We start from the raw sequence: 20584 nt of genomic DNA on the forward strand, positions 1-20584 counted from the left end.
GCTTGGACTTCTCACATTTTTAAAGGCTCATAGCAGGGGAGGACTGGGTGTCAAAATCGGGCCGGGCATTTCTATACAATCCGGCTTACAAGTTCTATATCCTATGATGGGCATCCATCTCTAGGTCTATCTGTCCTTAAAATCGTTATGTTAAGTTTGATAATGTATCGATAAGAAGGCATTCAATGAACTCTATATCTTTATAAGAAACATAGGCCCTATGTTTATTTTTTTTATAGCTAAGTATGTGGGCGCTAAAAGGATAAAGCCTACTAGTAGCACTGTCTAAGAATAAATGTTTCTTTTTAATTGCTAATTGCTTAATTGATAAGTATGTAGGCCCTAAAAGGATAAAGTCTACTAGTAGCACTGTCTACGATTAAATGTTTCTTTTTAATTGCTAATTGCTTAATTGCTAAGTATGTAGGCCCTAAAAGGATTAAGCTTACTAATAAGTAATTTTAGCCCTGGTTCGGAGCCCTTGACAACAACAGTGTTGCTGTGTGGTGGTGCTGGGTTGTAGCTAATCCAGCCTACCATGTACGCCTATTTCTTAAATGACCCCCCAAATTTGAATAAAAGCTTTAAACTCTCTTTTATGAATGAAATAAAATAGAATGTATTGCCAAATTAAATTTTACAGGCTTTCAACCACATCCTGGGAGCCTAAGATCCATCTCTTCAATACAATCATCGTCCTAACGAGAGAACTGGTACATGTGCGGCATTAGGGCTGTCCTTGTACGTGGGACAAGGCGACCTTAAAACTCCCTGCTCTCTTCTTTTTCCGTGCTCTAAGGGAGAAATTCTCAGCATGGTTCCGTTACCAAAGGGGGGGGGGGTGGTTTCTGATTCAGCGCTAGTCCATAAAACGACGCTAGTCCGATCTTCAGCGCTAGTCCATACATCGACGTTAGTCCGTTCTTCAGCGCTAGCCCATACATCGACGCTAGTCCGTTCTTCAGCGCTAGTCCATACATCGACGCTGGTCCGTTCTTCAGCGCTAGCCCATACATCGACGCTAGTCCGTTCTTCAGCGCTAGTCCATACATCGACGCTGGTCCGTTCTTCAGCGCTAGTCCATACATCGACGCTAGTCCGTTCTTCAGCGCTAGTCCATACATCGACGCTTGTCCGTTCTTCAGCGCTAGTCCAATCATCGGCGTTCATAACGGCACTTGTCCATTCATGGGCGCTAGTCATACATTTCATTTGTCTTTAATGAACGATCTTTTATAAACAGATGTTTTGACCTTTAAATACTGTACTATTACACTGTAAGTCAGATGATTAAAATGACTTCTACTTCTACAAATGTAAAATACGCTGCGATTATATTGTAATGCTTTTTTTTTTTAAGTTAATTCAAACTGACCAGAAAGACTTTTATGGCAGATAGCTAAAAGTGTTTCTTTAGATAAAGATGATTCTTAAGAAATGCTTGCTTACATCTATGACATTTATGTAAAAAAAAAAATAATCTTTTATATAACAAAGATTATTTAGGGGAAAGAACCGCAAAATCACTGCCATATACATCTCAACACTGCATGAATAATCTCCCTATTTTCTATATTAAATAAAGTTAATTAAAGACCACATATTGGTTAAATTTTTTAAATTGATTCTTGTTTTGTTAAGTAAAACAAATAATTGTGTAAAGATTCAACTTGATCCGAGATTGGTTGTGGGAGAAATGACGTGTAAAAAAATAAATAATTAAAATTGAATCCGAAAGACAAGGCAGAGTGAGCGGATATAAGCTTTGTAGTTAGTCGCTCTCTTCAGGGGATCTTCAGTGGTTAGTAATAGCCATAAAAAGTGTGTATTTGAAAATGTGTGTGAATGTTTTGTGGGTGAATGTGGCTGTGTGAGTGTGTGTGTTAACATCAGTGTTGTTTTTTTTCCCTTTCTGTCAACCTCCATCCATTTCATCATTGCCATTCTTTTATTCATCTTTATTCAACTTATTTTTTGTCAGATAAAACTCGAATTAAAAAGACGTATTTATGACACAGAGAAGAGGATTGACATATTTGCTGACCCCCCCCCCCCTTTTCTTCTACCCCGAACACGTGTGTGATGTATATGAAGGATATACCGAATGACGCAATGCTAATCAAGTTAACTCCTTAGGCCTGTCTGTGAGTCTTCATATTTCTTTCTTTCTCCAGTGTAACATTGTTTCCCTTGTTTATGTCTCCTTCTGTGTGTACATCATCGAAACGTTAGAAATGTATATTTTATGGGCTATGTACCTTGAGACATGAAGGTAACCAAAAGTATGGATACCCCTGTTATCTATGATATGGACACTGCGCGTAGGTAGAAAGTGCAAACTCTTTTACCTTACAAAACAATGTTCTAATCTTGGTAGATGCCTAAACGAATGTTTTATTTACATAATGTGGCAGTAGACTTCGTTTGTGTTTATTGTTTGAACTTAGTTTTTGAATAAAAGTGACGTCTGTTGTAACAGAACCAATCAGTCAGAATCAACGTTTCAAATGGAAAAAAAAAAGCAAGTGTTGTTTATCTTAAGAAAAAAAAAAAAGATAATTTTACGGTTATTACGTATAGGGCCTAAACCCCCCCCCCCCCTCCAACTGATACTTGTTTGACTCATACAACATAATCTGTTCATGTACCTATTTCTGAAAGAAACGAAGTTTTAATTAGCAAAGATATAAAATTAGATTATTAAAAAAAATGTTTAAGTTTTCTTCCTCAACAGCGGTTCTCAATCCCTTTTGATTTTCTCACTGAGGTGACAAAGAGTTAGCTCCACATCTAAACTCAAGACCATAACAATGTAAAATAGTGCCGCTACTCGTTGAATGAGTCTATTGGATTCTTAGCGACCTTCACGTATCTATCCTGAGGCGAGTCTCTGGCAAAGGGAATGTTGTACTAATGCTCAAACTAACTTATAGTGACGTCCAGTACACGAAAGCCGTAATTATAATAATAGCAATGTCTTCGATTCCGAACAGATAAGGATGATTGCAGTTTTTTCACATGACTACGCAAACCCAGTTGCGGCCTGCATATTTTTTTTCTAGAACTGACGCAGAAAAAAAACAACGTTGTCTGCCAGGGATATATTAACTCTTTCTCTCCTAATATACGATGCCAACGTTGATTTGACTCAAATTAAACTAAACTGGTTTTTGGATTTATATACTATAATTTGTATTGTGTAAAAAGAGCGTGCATTCTCTTATAATTCAATACCAACTGTAACATTTTCTGAAAACAAACAAAAAGTTATTGAAGCTTTATCACAACATAATCGTGAAGCGGTTCTCAAGCTTATAAGCTCGGCGACCCCTTTTTACAATCCTCCACTCTGCCGCGACCCCCCCCCCCCCCTCCACACACACAGAATAGAGAAAAATAGAAGAATAGACAAAAACAATTCATATTTTCGATGGTCTTAGGCGACCCCTGGTAAATCGCCAATCGACCCCCCAAAGGGGCAGCGACCCACAGGTTGAGAACCTCTGGGATAGTGAAACACAAAATGAGCAAACAGAGTAATACGATCGGAATGAGAAAAAAATAATTACGGAGAGAAAGAGTTAAAGTCTTCTTTACGTCTTAGCGCATGTCTTCTACGGTGTCATTCCTCTGGGCCTCCGATGTACCATACGACTAAAATATCAACAAACTCACAACAGGGTCACGTGACGGGCAGTCAACATAGTCCAAACACATCTGATGTAAGAGAGACACGTTCACGAGTAAGCCCTCGGCATAGACACGACAGTTGAGAACCGCTGGTCTAGCGCGTAAACTTACAGGCACGACATAATGTGTATTGAGATACAGAAATGTTGAAACAAAATAAGTTTTATTAATTTAAATATTAACAAAGGTTTACAAAGACAGTTTGTGTGGAAACACAAACTCAAAATCGGCCCCCGAAGTGGTCCAGCTAGAGTCTTCACCAGGATTCGAACACGGGACTTCAGGTTCCAAGTGCTTTACCCCTCAGCCACAGCATCTCCATATATTCATTTAGCGTACTCTTATATTTTTTTTTATAATAATTATTAACCTTATCCATACATTCAAAATTATTAACATGTTAGAGAAACTACAAAATTAGATAAATTAGCAATACGAAAAAAAAAAAATAATTGACCTACTTTAGCACTTAAGGTAGTGAGCTAGCTACAGAGTACAGATCATAGACTTACATATTATATCTAGACTGGAAACCGGAAACTAATTCTTATCCGCGATTGATCGATTCACAGACCTATATATATACATATAGATTTTTATGTACGTAACTCTTTTTCAAGCTCTTATGGAAGTCGCCCCAATCAATCTTTTCTGTCTTAGAAAAGAAATGATCTTTAGTTTTCAAAGTTTAGAAATAATGCAAAATCATTTCTCGGATTTTCTTTAGAATGGGCTATCAATCACATAACTAGATATTCATGCTAATATATGAAATAAAGCCATTTCCTGTTGGTTTCCATTGAGATAATATTTCGAAAATCCTAGATCGAAATAATTCATGCCTGTTGATTTTAATCATCTTATGTAGCCTACATTTAAAGTGATTGATAAGGCTACCTAGATCTTTCTAGATTATGTATCTAAAAAATTGCTAAATAATAATTATGAGACGAGAGTGCTCTTATTTTTGATGTTCAATTACTAGATCTAGATCTAAAAATTAAATTACATAGGTAAGGGTTGAAAAAAAGACAATTTAGCTTCCTATATCTACTTTACAAAACAACGCCTTGTTTCAACTTTAAAAAAAAAAATCCACTAAATGTTTTGTAGTGTCCAGTCTAGATATAGTATATGTCTTGGTACAAATGTATACAAAGGACATAACAAGCAAGACTTTCCCCTAGCAAATGAAAATATCTCCATTGTCATTTGTCATACAAACTAGTCATAGATCTAGCTAGATCTAGACGTAGTTATAGATCTATATCTAGATTCAAGATCTAAGTCTAGGTCTAGAACTAGAGTTAGAACTAGATATAGAATCTTGATATAGAACCTATTATAGCTAGAGTAGTACCGATATGAATTTACAGGTTTAATCTTACAATTACTAGACCTAGGCCAATGTAATGATCATGAATAGTAGGCCTTTTGTTACCGGGTAAGGGTGTACTTTGCTGTTCGTGAAGTTTAGTGAAGTATCATATCGTAGAATGTAGCGAGTTTAGTGAAGTATCATATCGTAGAGTGTGGCGAGATGAGTGAAGTATCATATCGTAGAATGTAGCGAGTTTAGTGAAGTATCATATCGTAGAATGTAGCGAGTTTAGTGATGTATCATATCGTAGAATGTAGCGAGTTTAGTGAAGTATCATATCGTAGAATGTAGCGAGTTTAGTGAAGTATCATATCGTAGAATGTAGTGAGTTTTGTGATGTATCATATCGTAGAATGTGGCGAGTTTAGTGAAGTATCATATCGTAGAATGTAGCGAGTTTAGTGAAGTATCATTAGTGATGGGAACTAAACTAAATTTTTTTAGTTAAACTAAAACTAAGTTTGAACTAAAAAAAAGTAATTAAACTTTTAGTTAATCACAAATTGAAAAAAATTAGTTAAACTAAACTAAGAAACTTTAGTTAAACTTTTACTAACTATTTTGACCTTTTTTAAGGACGAAACAGCCAAAAATGAAAAATATAAACAACAACCAATCTCTTTAGCAAAATGTAATAAACATTTATTTGTGCACATGAAAAAAGATTTAAATGTCTTTATGGGATAGATGTAGATCTTAATAGAATCACTAGATTAGACTAGAATGATACTATTATAGAAAGAAATTAGAAGTAATTGTCCAAGTTCTAATATAAGTTACCTTTTTAGAAGTAGCCTAATGATAAAACTGCATGTTGACTCGCTAGCTAACTCTAGATTCTAGAATATTAATAATATCTTCTACAAACGAAATGATCAGAAATATAATCTGGATCTAAATCTAGAATTAGATCTAGCTACTAGACCAAGATCAAATAATTAATATTTTAATCTAAAAATAATTTAAGAAATACTAGTTACTACTACTACTACTACTAGATCTAAATAGAGTCTAGTAGATATCTTAGTAGGCCTAACTCTAGATCTATCTAGAGATTTTAGATTATTATAATTATGATTATAACAAGATATGGCTATTTAGATCTATAATATACTAATATACTATAATATAATTATAATATAATATACTCTAGTAGATAATACTAGATCTAGATCTAATAGATCTAGATAGTAGATATAAGTATAATTATAATAGAAGTAGAGATGTAGATCTAGTCTAGATTTAGTTAATTTAGTATTAGATATATAGCATAGTGACGACTATTATTAGTAGGCCTATTATAGTCATTATTATTATAGAACTATCATCTTTGCATCTTAGGTCTCAGTATAGGCCTAATAAGTAATCTAGAATTTTCTAGATATATCTAGATCTAATCTAGACTCTAATTCTACTTCTAGAATAGTAGAATCTCTAAACTAATAGATCTATATTATTGACTTAAAATTTTAAATTTACATTTAGATCTAAGACTACTAAGAGTTAGACTTTACTTAAGACTAAGAGACTAAAATAATTAAATATAGACTATTATGACGATGTAATAGAAGAAATAGACTAATAGTAATAGACTAGACGTCACTAGACTCTAACTTTAGAATTTAGATCTATCTAGTAAAAAGTTTTAATTAAAATAAAAAGAGTCGACATTTCTTTTAGATCTAGATCTATATAGATTATTTAGTAAAGCAAAATTCTTGGCCTGCAGCTATACAGGAACACACTGGTGTTTAATAAAAAAGCAGCAAAATGTAGATCTATAGAAGCAAGGAATTATCAGGATTTATCAAGCAGCGAAACTTGCTAGTAATATAATGAACACGTGTATTTTTTTTTAAAGGCGAGAAAAGCGGCCATTATAGGGTAAATGTCAAAAGGCTTTCTTGTGACCTGTGCACCCTCTAGTTTATTCTCCTCTCTATCATTCATTATATATATTCTCTGAATTACATATATCTAAATATTTATTGGTTTTGACCGTATGTATGTTAAAAAAGTTTGTAAAATTTGTAATTAAACTTTTTAGTTTGTAACTAAAAAAAATTAATTAAACTAGGATTTTAACTAGACTATTTTTTTTTAATTAAACTTTGGCCTTAACTAATTTTTTTTAGTTAAACTAAAAGTTAGCAACTTTTTAGTTAACTTTTGCCCATCACTAAGTATCATATCGTAGAATGTAGTGAGTTTTGTGATGTATCATATCGTAGAATGTAGCGAGTTTAGTGAAGTATCATATCGTAAAATGTAGCGAGTTTAGTGAAGTATCAAATCGTAGAAGGTAGCGAGTTTAGTGAAGTATCATATCGTAGAATGTAGCGAGTTTAGTGAATTTTCATATCGTAGAATGTAGCGAGTTTAGTGAAGTATCATATCGTAGAATGTAGCAAGCTTAGTGAAGTATCATATCGTAGAATGTAGCGAGTTTAGTGAAGTATCATATCGTAGAATGTGGCGAGTTTAGGCGAAGTATCATATCGTAGAATGTAGCGAGTTTAGTGAAGTATCATATCGTAGAATGTAGTGAGTTTAGTGAAGTATCATATCGTAGAGTGTAGTGAGTTTAGTGAAGTATCATATCGTAGAATGTAGTGAGTTTTGTGATGTATCATATCGTAGAATGTAGCGAGTTTAGTGAAGTATCATATCGTAGAATGTGGCGACTTTAGTGAAGTATCATATCGTAGAGTGAAGTGAGTTTAGTGAAGTATCATATCGTAGAATGTAGCGAGTTTAGTGAAGTATCATATCGTAGAGTGTAGTGAGTTTAGTGAAGTATCATATCGTAGAATGTAGCGAGTTTAGTGAAGTATCATATCGTAGAATGTAGCGAGTTTAGTGAAGTATCATATCGTAGAATGTAGCGCGTTTAGTGAATTTTCATATCGTAGAATGTAGCGAGTTTAGTGAAGTATCATATCGTAGAATGTAGCAAGCTTAGTGAAGTATCATATCGTAGAATGTAGCGAGTTTAGTGAAGTATCATATCGTAGAATGTGGCGAGTTTAGTGAAGTATCATATCGTAGAATGTAGCGAGTTTAGTGAAGTATCATATCGTAGAATGTGGCGAGTTTAGGTGAAGTATCATTTCGTAGAATGTAGCGAGTTTAGTGAAGTATCATATCGTAGAATGTGGCGACTTTAGTGAAATATCATATCGTAGAATGTGGCGAGTTTAGTGAAGTATCATATCTTAGAAAGTTGCGAGTTTAGTGAAGTATCATATCGTAGAATGTAGCGAGTTTAGTGAAGTATCATATCGTAGAATGTAGCGAGTTTAGTGAAGTATCATATCGTAGAATGTAGTGAGTTTAGTGAAGTATCATATCGTAGAATGTAGCGAGTTTAGTGAAGTATCATATCGTAGAATGTAGCGAGTTTAGTGAAGTATCATATCGTAGAAAGTGGCGAGTTTAGTGAAGTATCATAACTTATAATGTAGTGAGTTTAGTGAAGTATCATATCGTAGAATGTAGCGAGTTAAGTGAAGTATCATATCGTAGAATGTAGTGAGTTTAGTGAAGTATCATATCGTAGAATGTAGTGAGTTTTGTTTTACATTAAAATATCTAGAGAAAGACCTGGATGAAATCCACATTGATAAAATACTTGATTTCTATCCACCTATAAAAATCTCTAATTGAAGAACACGTCTAGAGAGAGAGAGAGAGAGAGAGAGAGAGAGAGAGAGAGAGAGAGAGAGAGAGAGAGAGAGTAATAGTACAGAGTGGGGAAAGTATGATCGAAATAGAACCAATTTAGCGCAAAATCATAGAGAGAGAGAAAAGAAAGAAAAGAGAAAGAGAGAAATGTGGCGAGAGAGAGAGAGAGAAAGAAAAAGAGGCAACAACCCAATAAAACTAATGCAACAAGACCGATAACCTCGAGCACTCATTTATTTCCCCTTACTGGGTGCCGATTACTAGATCGAGAAAAATAGAGGAGAAAGAGGGATTTGGAAAAAGGGGGGGGGGGTGTTAGATAAATGGAAAGTTAGCGTGTGTGTGTGTGTGTGTGTGTGTGAGTGAGTCGGAAAAAAAACAATGAAAGAAAGAACATGTAATGATAAAGAGAAAAAGAATCAGTAAGATTTAGGAGACTTAGTAGGATTAGTGCTAGAGATACAGAGATAGATAGATAGAGAGAAAGAGAGAAAATGGGTTTGTGTAATAGGGAAAGAGAATGAGAGATTCAGAGTTGTGAGGGGGAACGAAAAAAAAAGGGGGAGGGAAATACTACTAATCGTCCAGACAAGCATTGACTTAGTCCAATGCTAGTGTATGTGTCTGTGTCAAAGTGTGTGTGTGTGTGTGTGTGTTTGTGTGATCTGAAATGTGGGATGTGAAAAGTCAGTGTGTGTGTGTATGCGTGTGTCCCCAATGGTCCAAGTTCAAGAGGACTGTACCCTGGTAGATGAATGATCAAATTAAGATACCTGACAGTTGGTAAACGCCTAAAGACACACACAGACACACACACACCACTCTAACAACTGGTGATCTTTACCAGTTACCATGGGGAAAAAAGGGGGACGGGGGGGGGCGAAGTAAATGGGGAGAGGTAGCAGGGATAGTGAACAGTTGAGACCTGAAGGGTCCCGTTCACTTCTAGTGTCTGATCCTGACGTAATACTTCTAAGTGGCTCAGTGCTACGGAGTGTGTGTGTGTTTCTAAGGTAACCATGAGAAAAGTGGGGCGGATGTTGATTGTGTAAGCTGTCTGATGAAACCACGAAAATGGTCTGTCTTTATAGATGGGAGTATAAGTCACGCGGGTAACAGTTGAAGCGTGACCTCCGTGAGCCCAGGCCGTAAGACTATGTCGAAGGCGCCGTTTGAAGGGAGACGAATCAGAGATGTCAGGTGTCAAGAGCGTGGGCGTGTAAGATGTGAGATTGTGTGTGTGTTTGTTTATTTTATTAGTTGGTGTGTGAATTGTTTTTATCACGGGATTTTCAAGGGGGGGGACAATTAGGTTTCTAGCGGTCAGTCTAGCAGTTGGAGAGCTGACCTGGTCTGAGTAGGGTGCTGGTGTTTTGTGTATTTCATAAGAGTGATACAATTGTGTGCTTTATTAAGTATTAAAGTATTATCGATATTCATGAATATAAGGAGTTAGAGTTGATGTATACTAAGTGTTCGTATTTGAGTTAAGCAAGTATTGACAAGTGTAATTGAGAATCATACCCTAGATTATCGAGCCATACGTAAGTGGTAAAGAACTCACCCGAGTTCCCTTACAGTTGGGGGCTCTTGTGAAAGAAAACCAGGACCTCTCGTCGCAGAAATTGTATAAGTATAGCAGTTATAAATTGTTATTGATGTACTTAAACTTCAAATATTGTTCTTCATGTTATATTGTTGTTAACTTGACACTCATTCTATTTTAAAACATTTTCCTCATGTAATTGATGTTCTTAAACTTACAAATATTGTTCTACATGTTATATTATTGTTAATTTGACACTCATTCTATTTTAAAACATTTTTCCTCATGTGTTATGCCCCTTGATTTGGCCTGAGGAACGGCGGTGGTTTGAAGTACCAGTACAGAGAGGACAGCGACAGCCCGAAGTTGCATCACGAGGACAGGTTGGATCACGTGCAGGGAGTGGAAGTTAAGTGATTTGTGTTACCTCTCGTGTAGCTGAACCCTCTACTCTCTAGCCTCTATTTTCTTGCCTCTATTATAATTTGTTTCAATTTGACTATCATATATTTTCCTTTTTTTTTATGTGCTGTCATACTAGCCTCTCAATTTAAGGCTTCAGTAATTTCATTCTGATTTTATTGTTGCCAATTTAAAAAAGGCAAGAGTCTTTAAAATCAACGTATTCTAACTTCCTATCTGAATCTAATAATCTGATCATTATTTCAATTTGTATTTTTCTGTCTTGATCATTTACTTGCCTAATCTATTGTATAACTAAAAATATTCTTCAAAATTAGGATTGATTTTATTTTCTTATTGTATAGTATAGAGCACTATAATTATTCTTAAGGTAGTAATTTAAGGTAAAAGAAATACTAGGACTGTTATTTTAAAATTTTCTGTAAAACTTAGTGTAGCAAACGTACTGAGTGCTGTGTATTATAAGGAATAGAAAGTAAAACATGGAAAAGGAGAGTGAGGCAGAGAAACAGAGAAGAGAAAGATCTGAGAGGGTGGAGGAAAGAGAAATGTCCAAGCTGCAACAGATGATAAGATTAAAGGAACTGGAATTGGAGGAAAAAGAAAAAGAAAGACAGGAGAAAGACAAAGAAAGACAGGAGAAAGACAAAGAAAGACAGGAGAAAGAGAAAGAAAGGGAACACGAAAGAGAAATGAAGAAACTTGACTTACTAATTGCCCAGGAAAAAAATAAAACACAATCAAGCGCGACAACCGGAGTCACGGCCCAGAGACCAAGACTGAGTAAAGGTTTCCCTGCCATGACAACCGAAGATCTACCCTGTTACCTCGACATGTTCGAGATGGCAGCTAGGAGAGACAAGGTTCTAGAAGAAGACTGGGTGGCACAGCTGCAGGAGAAAATAACACCTAAACTAAGGCAATTCCTAACACAGAGAAGATTAGTGGACTGCACTAACTACGAGAAGATAAAAAAAGAGCTCTTAGACTATGTGGGAATGACGGAGGAAGCCTGCAGGAAAAGATGGCATGAGACTGTCCCAATTGAAGATGGCCCAAGAGAATTTTTTGTGGCATTACAAAAGAACTTCCGACAATGGTGCGAGGCGGCGAAAATAGAACGAAACTTTGAACAGCTGGAGGAGTTAATATTGAAAGACTCTATACTCAGTGCCCTAAACGAGGAGGTAAGAGAAGAGATCCTAGATAAAGAACCTGAGTCGTTGGAAAAGCTAGTTGATTTGTTGGAGAACAGAAAGATAATCTTCGCCAGTAAAAGCATTTTCAAGAAATCGAGAATTTATCAGGCCAACGCAGTGAGTGACAGAAGAGATTTGAATAGGCAAAATTACCGCTACCAAACCAGCCCTAGCAGCGCAAACTACATCAGGCCAAACATTGAATACCATGAGCCCAGAAGAAATTTCGTCAGACCCCGCTATAGCAATTCTTACAACAGAGCAAGAGGGCGATGGAATAGGCCAAATTACACATTCAGCAACCAAGTTAACAACAGAAGAAACAATTATGGAAATGGAATGTACCAGAATAACCAAGGAAGGTATAGGAATGAGACAAGAAGGAACTACTCCAATCAAGCCGAATGTGCCGTGGTGCAAGTGCCTGATAGACAAGGGACTTGCAATCTGATCTACCATAATCCAGAAAGTGTGGCTAACTTCATTATAAACGACAAGTCTATTGGATCACTAAACATAGAAGAAGGAAAGCTGAATGGAAGAAAGGCGTCGATCCTGAGAGATAGCGGCTGTAGTGTTATCGCCGTAAGAGAGACACTTGTCAATGAAAAAGATATTTTGCCAGAGAAATGCTCCTTGTGCTTAGCAGACGGACAAGTATTTATATACAAAACCGCAAAGGCAATGCTTGACACACCTTACCTGAAAGGAGAATTCATCGTCGTGCTATTTCCGGAGCCGGTCGCTGATGTGTTAATAGGCAATGTGAAAGGCCTGTTCGTGTCAGCCGTAGAGACTAGAGGAATGAAGGACAAAGAAAGGGAAGAAACTCAAGTAAAGACGCCAATCATAGGAACAAGTATAGAAGGGAGTCTAGAGAAGGAACAACAAGAAGATGAAACTCTGGCACCACTATGGAGAAAATGCAACCTGCAAACAACACAAGTGACTAAAGAAGCAAGTATTATGTTTGTCAGAAAGAAGAGCTTGCTTTACAAGAGAGTTACGTCCCTTACAGAACCTCAAGTAGTTAAAGATCTTTTAGTTGTTCCTAAGTGCAGACGTAAATTAATACTGGAAAACGCCCACAGCTCACCACTGGCAGGGCATATGTCTGTAAAGAAAACAAAACTTCGTATCTACTCTGAATTTTATTGGCCAGGGGTCGACAAAGATGTAAAGCAGTTGGTAAGGTGCTGCGACCCATGTCAGAGAGCAAAAGTTCCAGGGAGAGCTGGTAAAGCAGTGCTGGGGAAGATGGACAGACAAGGTGTACCCTTTAAGAAAATCGCAATAGACCTGGTTGGACCTCTTCCTATGACAGAAAGTAAACATAGATACATCCTAACTATAATAGACACATTCTCCAGATGGCCTGAAGCTGTACCGTTGAGAAACATAGAGACAACTACTGTGATAGAAGCTTTATATTCGGTCTGCACTAGGATTGGTTTTCCAGAGGCCATTCTCTCTGACAATGGTTCTCAATATGGTTCAGATTTATACACAGAAGTCTGCAAATTCTTCAATGTGAAGATAATCAAGTCCTCGCTATACCACCCGGCCTCGAATGGATGCGTAGAACGCCTACATGGTTCACTTAAGAGCATATTAAGAAAGCTGTGTTCTGAACGATCTAAAGATTGGGACAAATACTTAGCCTCGGCATTATTCGCTATAAGAGAATTGCCCAACGATACAACAGGATTTGCACCCTACGAACTTGTATTTGGAAGAAAAATTAGAGGGCCGATGGCAATTTTGAAGAAACTTATGACCAAAGAAAAAGAAGTTGACACTAATTATACTAACTTGTTTGAATATCTTGAGGAATTAAAAGAAAGACTACAAAGTACAGCTAAGATTGCATGTGATAATGAAGACATAGCGAGGCAAGAACAAAAACGACTATATGATAGAAACACTGTAAAAAAAAGTTTTGATACAGGAGAAATGGTATTAGTGTTGAAACCAAAAAAGGGAGATAAGCTCAAATTATATTGGGAAGGCCCGTACAAGATAGAAAAGAGGTTATCAGACTTAAATTACATAGTAAAGAAAGGAAACAAATCAAAGATATTTCATGTAAACAGATTAATCAAATATTACACCCCAGTTGAAGTAACAAGTAACAATGTTGCCAACAGTAGCTGTAAGAGTAACATTTTGTCTGCTGCATTTATTGGAGTCGTGGATGAATATGACCATGATGAAACAGGGCAAATCATTGATAATGAAATAGAAGAATTAAAACTACCGGAAATGATCCATGGAAATGGAGAAATAAACCAAAGGGCAATAACCATTAATAAAGACTTAAACCAAACTCAGAAAAATGAAGTTGAAAAACTCCTTGAAGACTTTGCACACGTAATATCAGATGTACCAGGAAAAGCGAAAGTGGAGCCCTTTAAAATAACTCTAACATCGGATAAGCCTGTCAATTTAAAACCTTATAATGTACCAATGGCATTGAGACAAAGGCTACAAGAAGAAATTGAGTCGATGATTAACATGAATATTATTGAAGAGAGTGAATCGCCTTATGCATCTCCTATGATCTTAATCAAAAAGAAAGATGGAACCTTGAGACCAGTTGTTGATTATAGGCAAGTAAATTCCATAACAAAATTTGATGCAGAAGTCATACCAGATCAAGAAGAACTATTTATCACACTAAGGAAAGCTAAATATTTTAGTAAATTAGACCTAACAAAAGGTTACTGGCAGGTGCCATTAGAAGAGAGTAGTAAGCAGTACACAGCGTTCAAAGTACCCAATGCACACTATCAATTCAAATATCTCCCATTTGGTTTAAAAAACAGTCCTAGTTTCTTTAACAGAACAATGCGTAGAGTGCTAAAAGGTTTAGAACAAGTAGTTTGTTATTTTGATGATCTTTGTGTGTACAACACTGATTGGCAGAGTCACATGCTCTCGTTGAGACAGGTGCTTGAGAGGTTAGGAGAATTCAATCTTACTGTTAAGCCTAACAAGTTACTCATTGGGTTCCAAACTATTACATTCCTAGGCCATAAGATTGGCCAAGGCTTTCTTCAGCCTGAAAATTCTAATGTCAGTAAGATTCTGCAGCTACGGTACCCTAAAACAAAGAAGGAAACCCGATCATTATTAGGTCTGCTCAATTATTATCGCTCCTTCATTCCAAACTTTTCAAGCTTGTTGTCTCCCTTTACTGAAATTCTTAAAAAAGGGCACCCTTCTAAAGTTGCTAAGACTGTGGAGGGGGAGGTTGCATTGGAGCGTATACAAAGATACTTGACTTCTCACCCCATTTTAATGTTGCCTGATCCGGATAAATGTTTTTATCTACAGTGTGATGCTTCGGACAAGGCTGTTGCAGTTGCTGCTCTACAGTACGTGGGAAACAAATTGCATCCTGTCAGTTTCCTCAGCAGAAAATTACTCCCTCGTGAATGTAAATACAGCATAATGGAGCGTGAGTTGTTAGCATTAACATGGGGAATTAAGAAGTTGGAACACTTCTTGTATTCACGTAAGTTCATTGTTTGGACTGATCACCTGAATCTCAAGTATCTCAAGTCTGCAACCACCAATGCTCGCATTGCTAGATGGATATTATACCTTATGGACTTTGACTTTGAAATTCAGCACATTAAAGGTACAGACAACTTTTGGGCTGACCCATTGTCTAGGCTGACAGTTTGAACTCACATTATTGTCTCTGTCAGAAGCATACCTGGTATTGTAACGCTTTCAGACTGTGCACGTCTCAGCAATCCAGTATGTACGTTGAACTTTTTCAACTATGATCGTCTCGTCAGAGAAGTTACTACTATTACTACTACTACTATTATTATTATTGCTCAATTAAATTGACTGAACTGTTCATCTCTTTGTGTTTTAATTGTACTTTGCACAACACGCGTCGTCTCATCCAGTATTGAGAAGCATCGGAAGTCAAGTCTTAAGCTCTATATTCATAAACAATAAACAGTAGCCTACATTGTAACCTGACGTCACAAGAGAAGGAACGGGACAAGTGGAACAGATGAAGATTAGTTTAGTTATATTATTAGTTTTATTATTACATATGCATTATTATTGATGAACTTGTTTTGTTTGGAAATGGAAAGATAATTCATGTATTTTATTAATGTTGATGCTTAGAAACAAAGTATTCATTATTTCATAATTAAACTCATGGGTGTAGTTTGTTGAATTGAAACAAATTACTTGTGTAAACATAGTAAGATGTACTGTGTATTTTTGAGTAGTATTTCTTTTAACCATGTTGTACTTCAACAATGTCATTAATAATTTTTTTTAGTGTACATAATATAGACTTAGATTTTCAGGGAAAATCTAGGGGAAGTAAGGGGGAGATGTCAAGAGCGTGGGCGTGTAAGATGTGAGATTGTGTGTGTGTTTGTTTATTTTATTAGTTGGTGTGTGAATTGTTTTTATCACGGGATTTTCAAGGGGGGACAATTAGGTTTCTAGCGGTCAGTCTAGCAGTTGGAGAGCTGACCTGGTCTGAGTAGGGTGCTGGTGTTTTGTGTATTTCATAAGAGTGATACAATTGTGTGCTTTATTAAGTATTAAAGTATTATCGATATTCATGAATATAAGGAGTTAGAGTTGATGTATACTAAGTGTTCGTATTTGAGTTAAGCAAGTATTGACAAGTGTAATTGAGAATCATACCCTAGATTATCGAGCCATACGTAAGTGGTAAAGAACTCACCCGAGTTCCCTTACATCAGGCAGTAGAGACTCTTTTGCCAATACATTTCCTGTCAATATCCTTTCATTTAATGACTACAAGATTTCTATCTCATTTCAGGTTGAAAGCTTTGTGTATATTTCTAATTAAAAGTTGCATTAAAGTTTGTTTAGAAGACAGTCTGTTCAAGTTCTTCGTTAAAGAATACCACACGCCTACATTTGTTTATTAAGTACTAGATGATTGTAGCTACAAACCAACGACGGACCAAACGACGGACAAACGACTTTCAATGTTGTTTCAAGAGAACGAAAGTGAAAGAACAGGCTTTAGCGAAGGTTACGACAACCCCCCCCCCCCCTGCATCCCTTAAAAAAAGGACAATATAGGGCCGAATTTAGACGACTCCAAAGCTAGTACCAAAACTTGGCATGCAATAGTAAGCTAAGACCAATAAAAAGTAATAGGCGATTCGGAAGAGAATAATGATTTAAAAAAAAAAAAGCTTTAGGTCGGCAAATTAAATTAATTTGTAAGATGTCAACATCTCTAAGGCTTTAACTCGGCTTCAGCAGATCGACTCAGCTTAAATGGGCCTGATTCACCAATCGTAAACAAACATTTAGCCACGTGATAATATTAATGTAAAATGACCAGAGAGAAAAGTCACGTGATAGCCTGTGTTTAGAGAATCACGTGGCTAAATGTTTGTTTGTTTACGATTGGTGAATGAGGCCCATTGTACTTTCCATTCTGCAAAAGGACAAAACACTACATATTTAGCACAACTTAAGTAGCACATCAGATTGGAAACTAGCAGGTTCCAATAGTCTTATCTTATAAAATAAAAAAAAATTTTAAAAAAGTAGAAGATGATTACGTCCTACGCGTGTTCCTAGGTCAATTTAGTCATGCATGTCAACCAATGACTTAAATTCTGCCAAGCCATTGGTTTTCCTGGCTGGCTCAGGCAACCCATTCCATGCTTTAATAGCACTAGGAAATAAGGAGCAATTGTACAAATTAGTCCTAGCATATGGAACGAAGAATGTGCTTTTATCTTTGTGACTTTCTGAGTATTTTATTAAATTTTGTTTTTCTATTTGAAGGTTCAGTGTTTTATGTATAATTGCTACTTTACTTTTGAGTCTTCTACCCTGAAGGCTTTTCTAAATTTAGTGATTTTTACTAAAGGTGTAACTCTAGTCAAATGTGAATATTCGTTTGTTATGAATCTCACTGCTCAATTTTGTGTCTCTTCCAGTTTCTGAATGTTTTCTTGCGGTCACTAGAGGAGAGTCACAACGCACTGTGTTATGAATGTGTAGCGGCTTTCTCTAGTGGCCATTTTCACGTGAACTAGCCAATGTCAAGGACGCTAAATTAAATTTCAATGTTTCTTTTCCATGTTTTCGGATGTTCCTTCAGAGTTGAAGATAATTTACTTCCTGGTCCAAACCACCCGCATTACGACGAGGGATGGGAGCGGCAGGGTTTGAACCCGGGACCATCGATAAGTTAGAACGATAATCCAGCGAGCAAACCACAAGACCAGGCAGCCATCCTGCCTCGATCATGCCAACTAAAATATAATTTAAAAGATCTATAACTTTAACAAGGATCTTAATGTTGACTTCGCTTCATCACCGCTAGTCAGTTGCCCATTGGGTTTCAAATATAAATTGTAAATCATAAAGTGATGTCTAATACTTCCTAAATATTACGATTAATCTGTGCTACAGTGCTGAATGTTATCTACCTTTGAAAAAAAATATTTTATTAACACCTCCTTTATCCTGTAAATAAGATACACCAATTTTTTTATTATTATTATTCATAGATAAAAATCTCTAATAGAATAATTGTGAACTTTAAATTGTCAAAGTTTTATTTTTAAATTAAGTAATTTAAAAGCGTAAATTTGTTTAATACTTATGAAAGAACAGTCGCGCGACACACACTTGAGAACCAAAGAAAAACTTTTGCCGAAGACATGCGCAGACCGTGAAAAGGAAACTACATTTGCAAATCGCAACTGGGTCATATGTCACGTAAACTAATGTTATCGTTATTAATCTTCTGAACCCACAACGCTTATATGCAACAAACGAGCTCTGGGTAAAGCTTTGTTTTCACCAACATTGTGTGTTAAAAAACTTTTTTTTTTTTTTGGGGGGGGGGGGGGTGTTCTGAAATAATGTCACGAGCAATGAACCATGACCTTTCGTCTCCGCGACATTCAAGTGTACACATCTCTGATGATGACTTAAAAAATAAAAGTTGATTTTTAATTCATAATCAATGTTCATTTGAAACCAGTGCTGAATTTACCATCATAAGCTTTAGCTTAGGCCCCCAACTTGGCTCGGGGCCCCTAAAATAGTTCCAGCGGTATTTTCAGTTGGAAGAGTGGGCAGAGGAAAACTTGCCTTTGGTTGATTACAAGGGGCCCCACAAATTCAAAAAGCTTAAGGCCTTATCAGGTCTAAATCCGGTCCTGGTTGAAGCGTATATAATGAAAAGTGCATTGTCAATCATCTGCCACATTAAATGAAAACTGCCCATTTTATTAGCCACATTTTAAAAGCTATAAAAATGACACGGATGGTTAAACTGTTATTTACTTTTTTCCTCTGAAGTCTTTTGAAGTCTGAACATATTTCTAACGGCTAAAAAGAATTTTTTTTTTTTTTTTAAAGACAAGAATTTTGAAAACTAAGCTGAAAATATTTTTTTTTCTGAAATGAGATGCATTCAAAATACAGACATTAGTTAGGACTTAAGTTGTTTTTTTTTTTTCTTCAATTTTTCCTTTCTAATTAACTTTTTTTTCCCTCACGTGACTATTTCGTTAATTTAAAAAAAAGAAAACGTCATTCGACACCTGGACACACCTGGACAAAAGAATGATGAAAACGGAGACGCTTGGAGTACGTTCTAGTCAAGGGTTTGGAGCTTCACATTGGTCAGTAAACAATGACGTGAATAAAGCACGTGAGAATAAAGAGTTGAAAACATTGCCGTGAAAGACTAAGCCAATGTCAACAATCTGCTTTCAAATGTTATTCAAGTTTCCTTTTTTTTCTCCTCCGATAAGAAATAAGTTTGTTCTACGGTAAATGTATCCGTTATTTACAGACAAAATCAGAAGTATGATAAAAATATGTTAAAAATTAACAGGCAAGATGAAACGAAAGTCTGCTCAGAAAACATCAAAGACAAAAGTCTTGCAAAAATCTCCAACACTTGCGTACTTTCTTGTTGTGCTATCCGATAGCGTACAACAATCAGATCAGAGACTATCAACATTTGAAACCTAAGTTCAATGTATAATTGCTGTATTTATCTGAAAATACTTTCTTAAAATATGATGTGTATTATTTTGTAAGGCAACTGCGACGCTTAACAAAATAAATAATTTGTAAAATAATAAATGTGTATGTTAGATTGTTAAAAAGAACCTGACAATAAAATAGTAATAGTTATAGTATAAATGATGGTATAAGTATGGGTATAAATAATAATAATAAGGCTTGTCTTCGAGCCCGAAGATTAACGAGGAATGCAGTATTTCCCGGGGTTACAAATCCCCAGCTATGACCTACGTATTTTTGCCACATTCAGGGCAAGCATAACCATTGTCCGCCGGTGGTTGATTAAGATTTTCTTTTCGCCCTCTGCGTCTGTCCTCGGCAGCGGATTTTCTTTGGTCTCAAATGTGTATTCCGCGGGTATAAATAATGGTGCCATTAATGGTGATGATCATCATAGTCGAATTCTATTTCAGTGAGGGCTTGAGAGTTGAGAGGTTCAAATCCTCTCTTGCAAAAGTCTTGGACATAAACCCTGCAGTTTGACGTAGTGCATACTTGTCACAATACAGGTCGAGAATTTCTGGCTTCCCAGACCTGACGAGACGAAGATCAGCAAGTCTGGGGAACTCAAAAAGATTG

General features: G+C 36.1%; 2 protein-coding genes across 3 annotated transcripts in view; one reads left to right on the forward strand and one right to left on the reverse strand.

Annotated features, from left to right (window-relative positions):
• The window catches only part of LOC106072300 (uncharacterized), a 207340-nt gene that overhangs the window by 115954 nt on the left and 70802 nt on the right, over positions 1 to 20584 (reverse strand). The gene's annotated exons all lie outside the window — the stretch shown is intronic.
• LOC129926891 (uncharacterized) lies at positions 11567 to 15613 on the forward strand. The gene is made up of 2 exons (XM_056033368.1): positions 11567 to 13815; positions 14017 to 15613. Exons 1-2 carry the CDS (start codon positions 11567 to 11569, stop codon positions 15611 to 15613), a joined length of 3846 nt encoding a protein of 1281 aa, XP_055889343.1.

This window comes from Biomphalaria glabrata, chromosome 6 (genome assembly GCF_947242115.1).
Source record: "Biomphalaria glabrata chromosome 6, xgBioGlab47.1, whole genome shotgun sequence".
Taxonomy (NCBI): domain Eukaryota; kingdom Metazoa; phylum Mollusca; class Gastropoda; family Planorbidae; genus Biomphalaria; species Biomphalaria glabrata.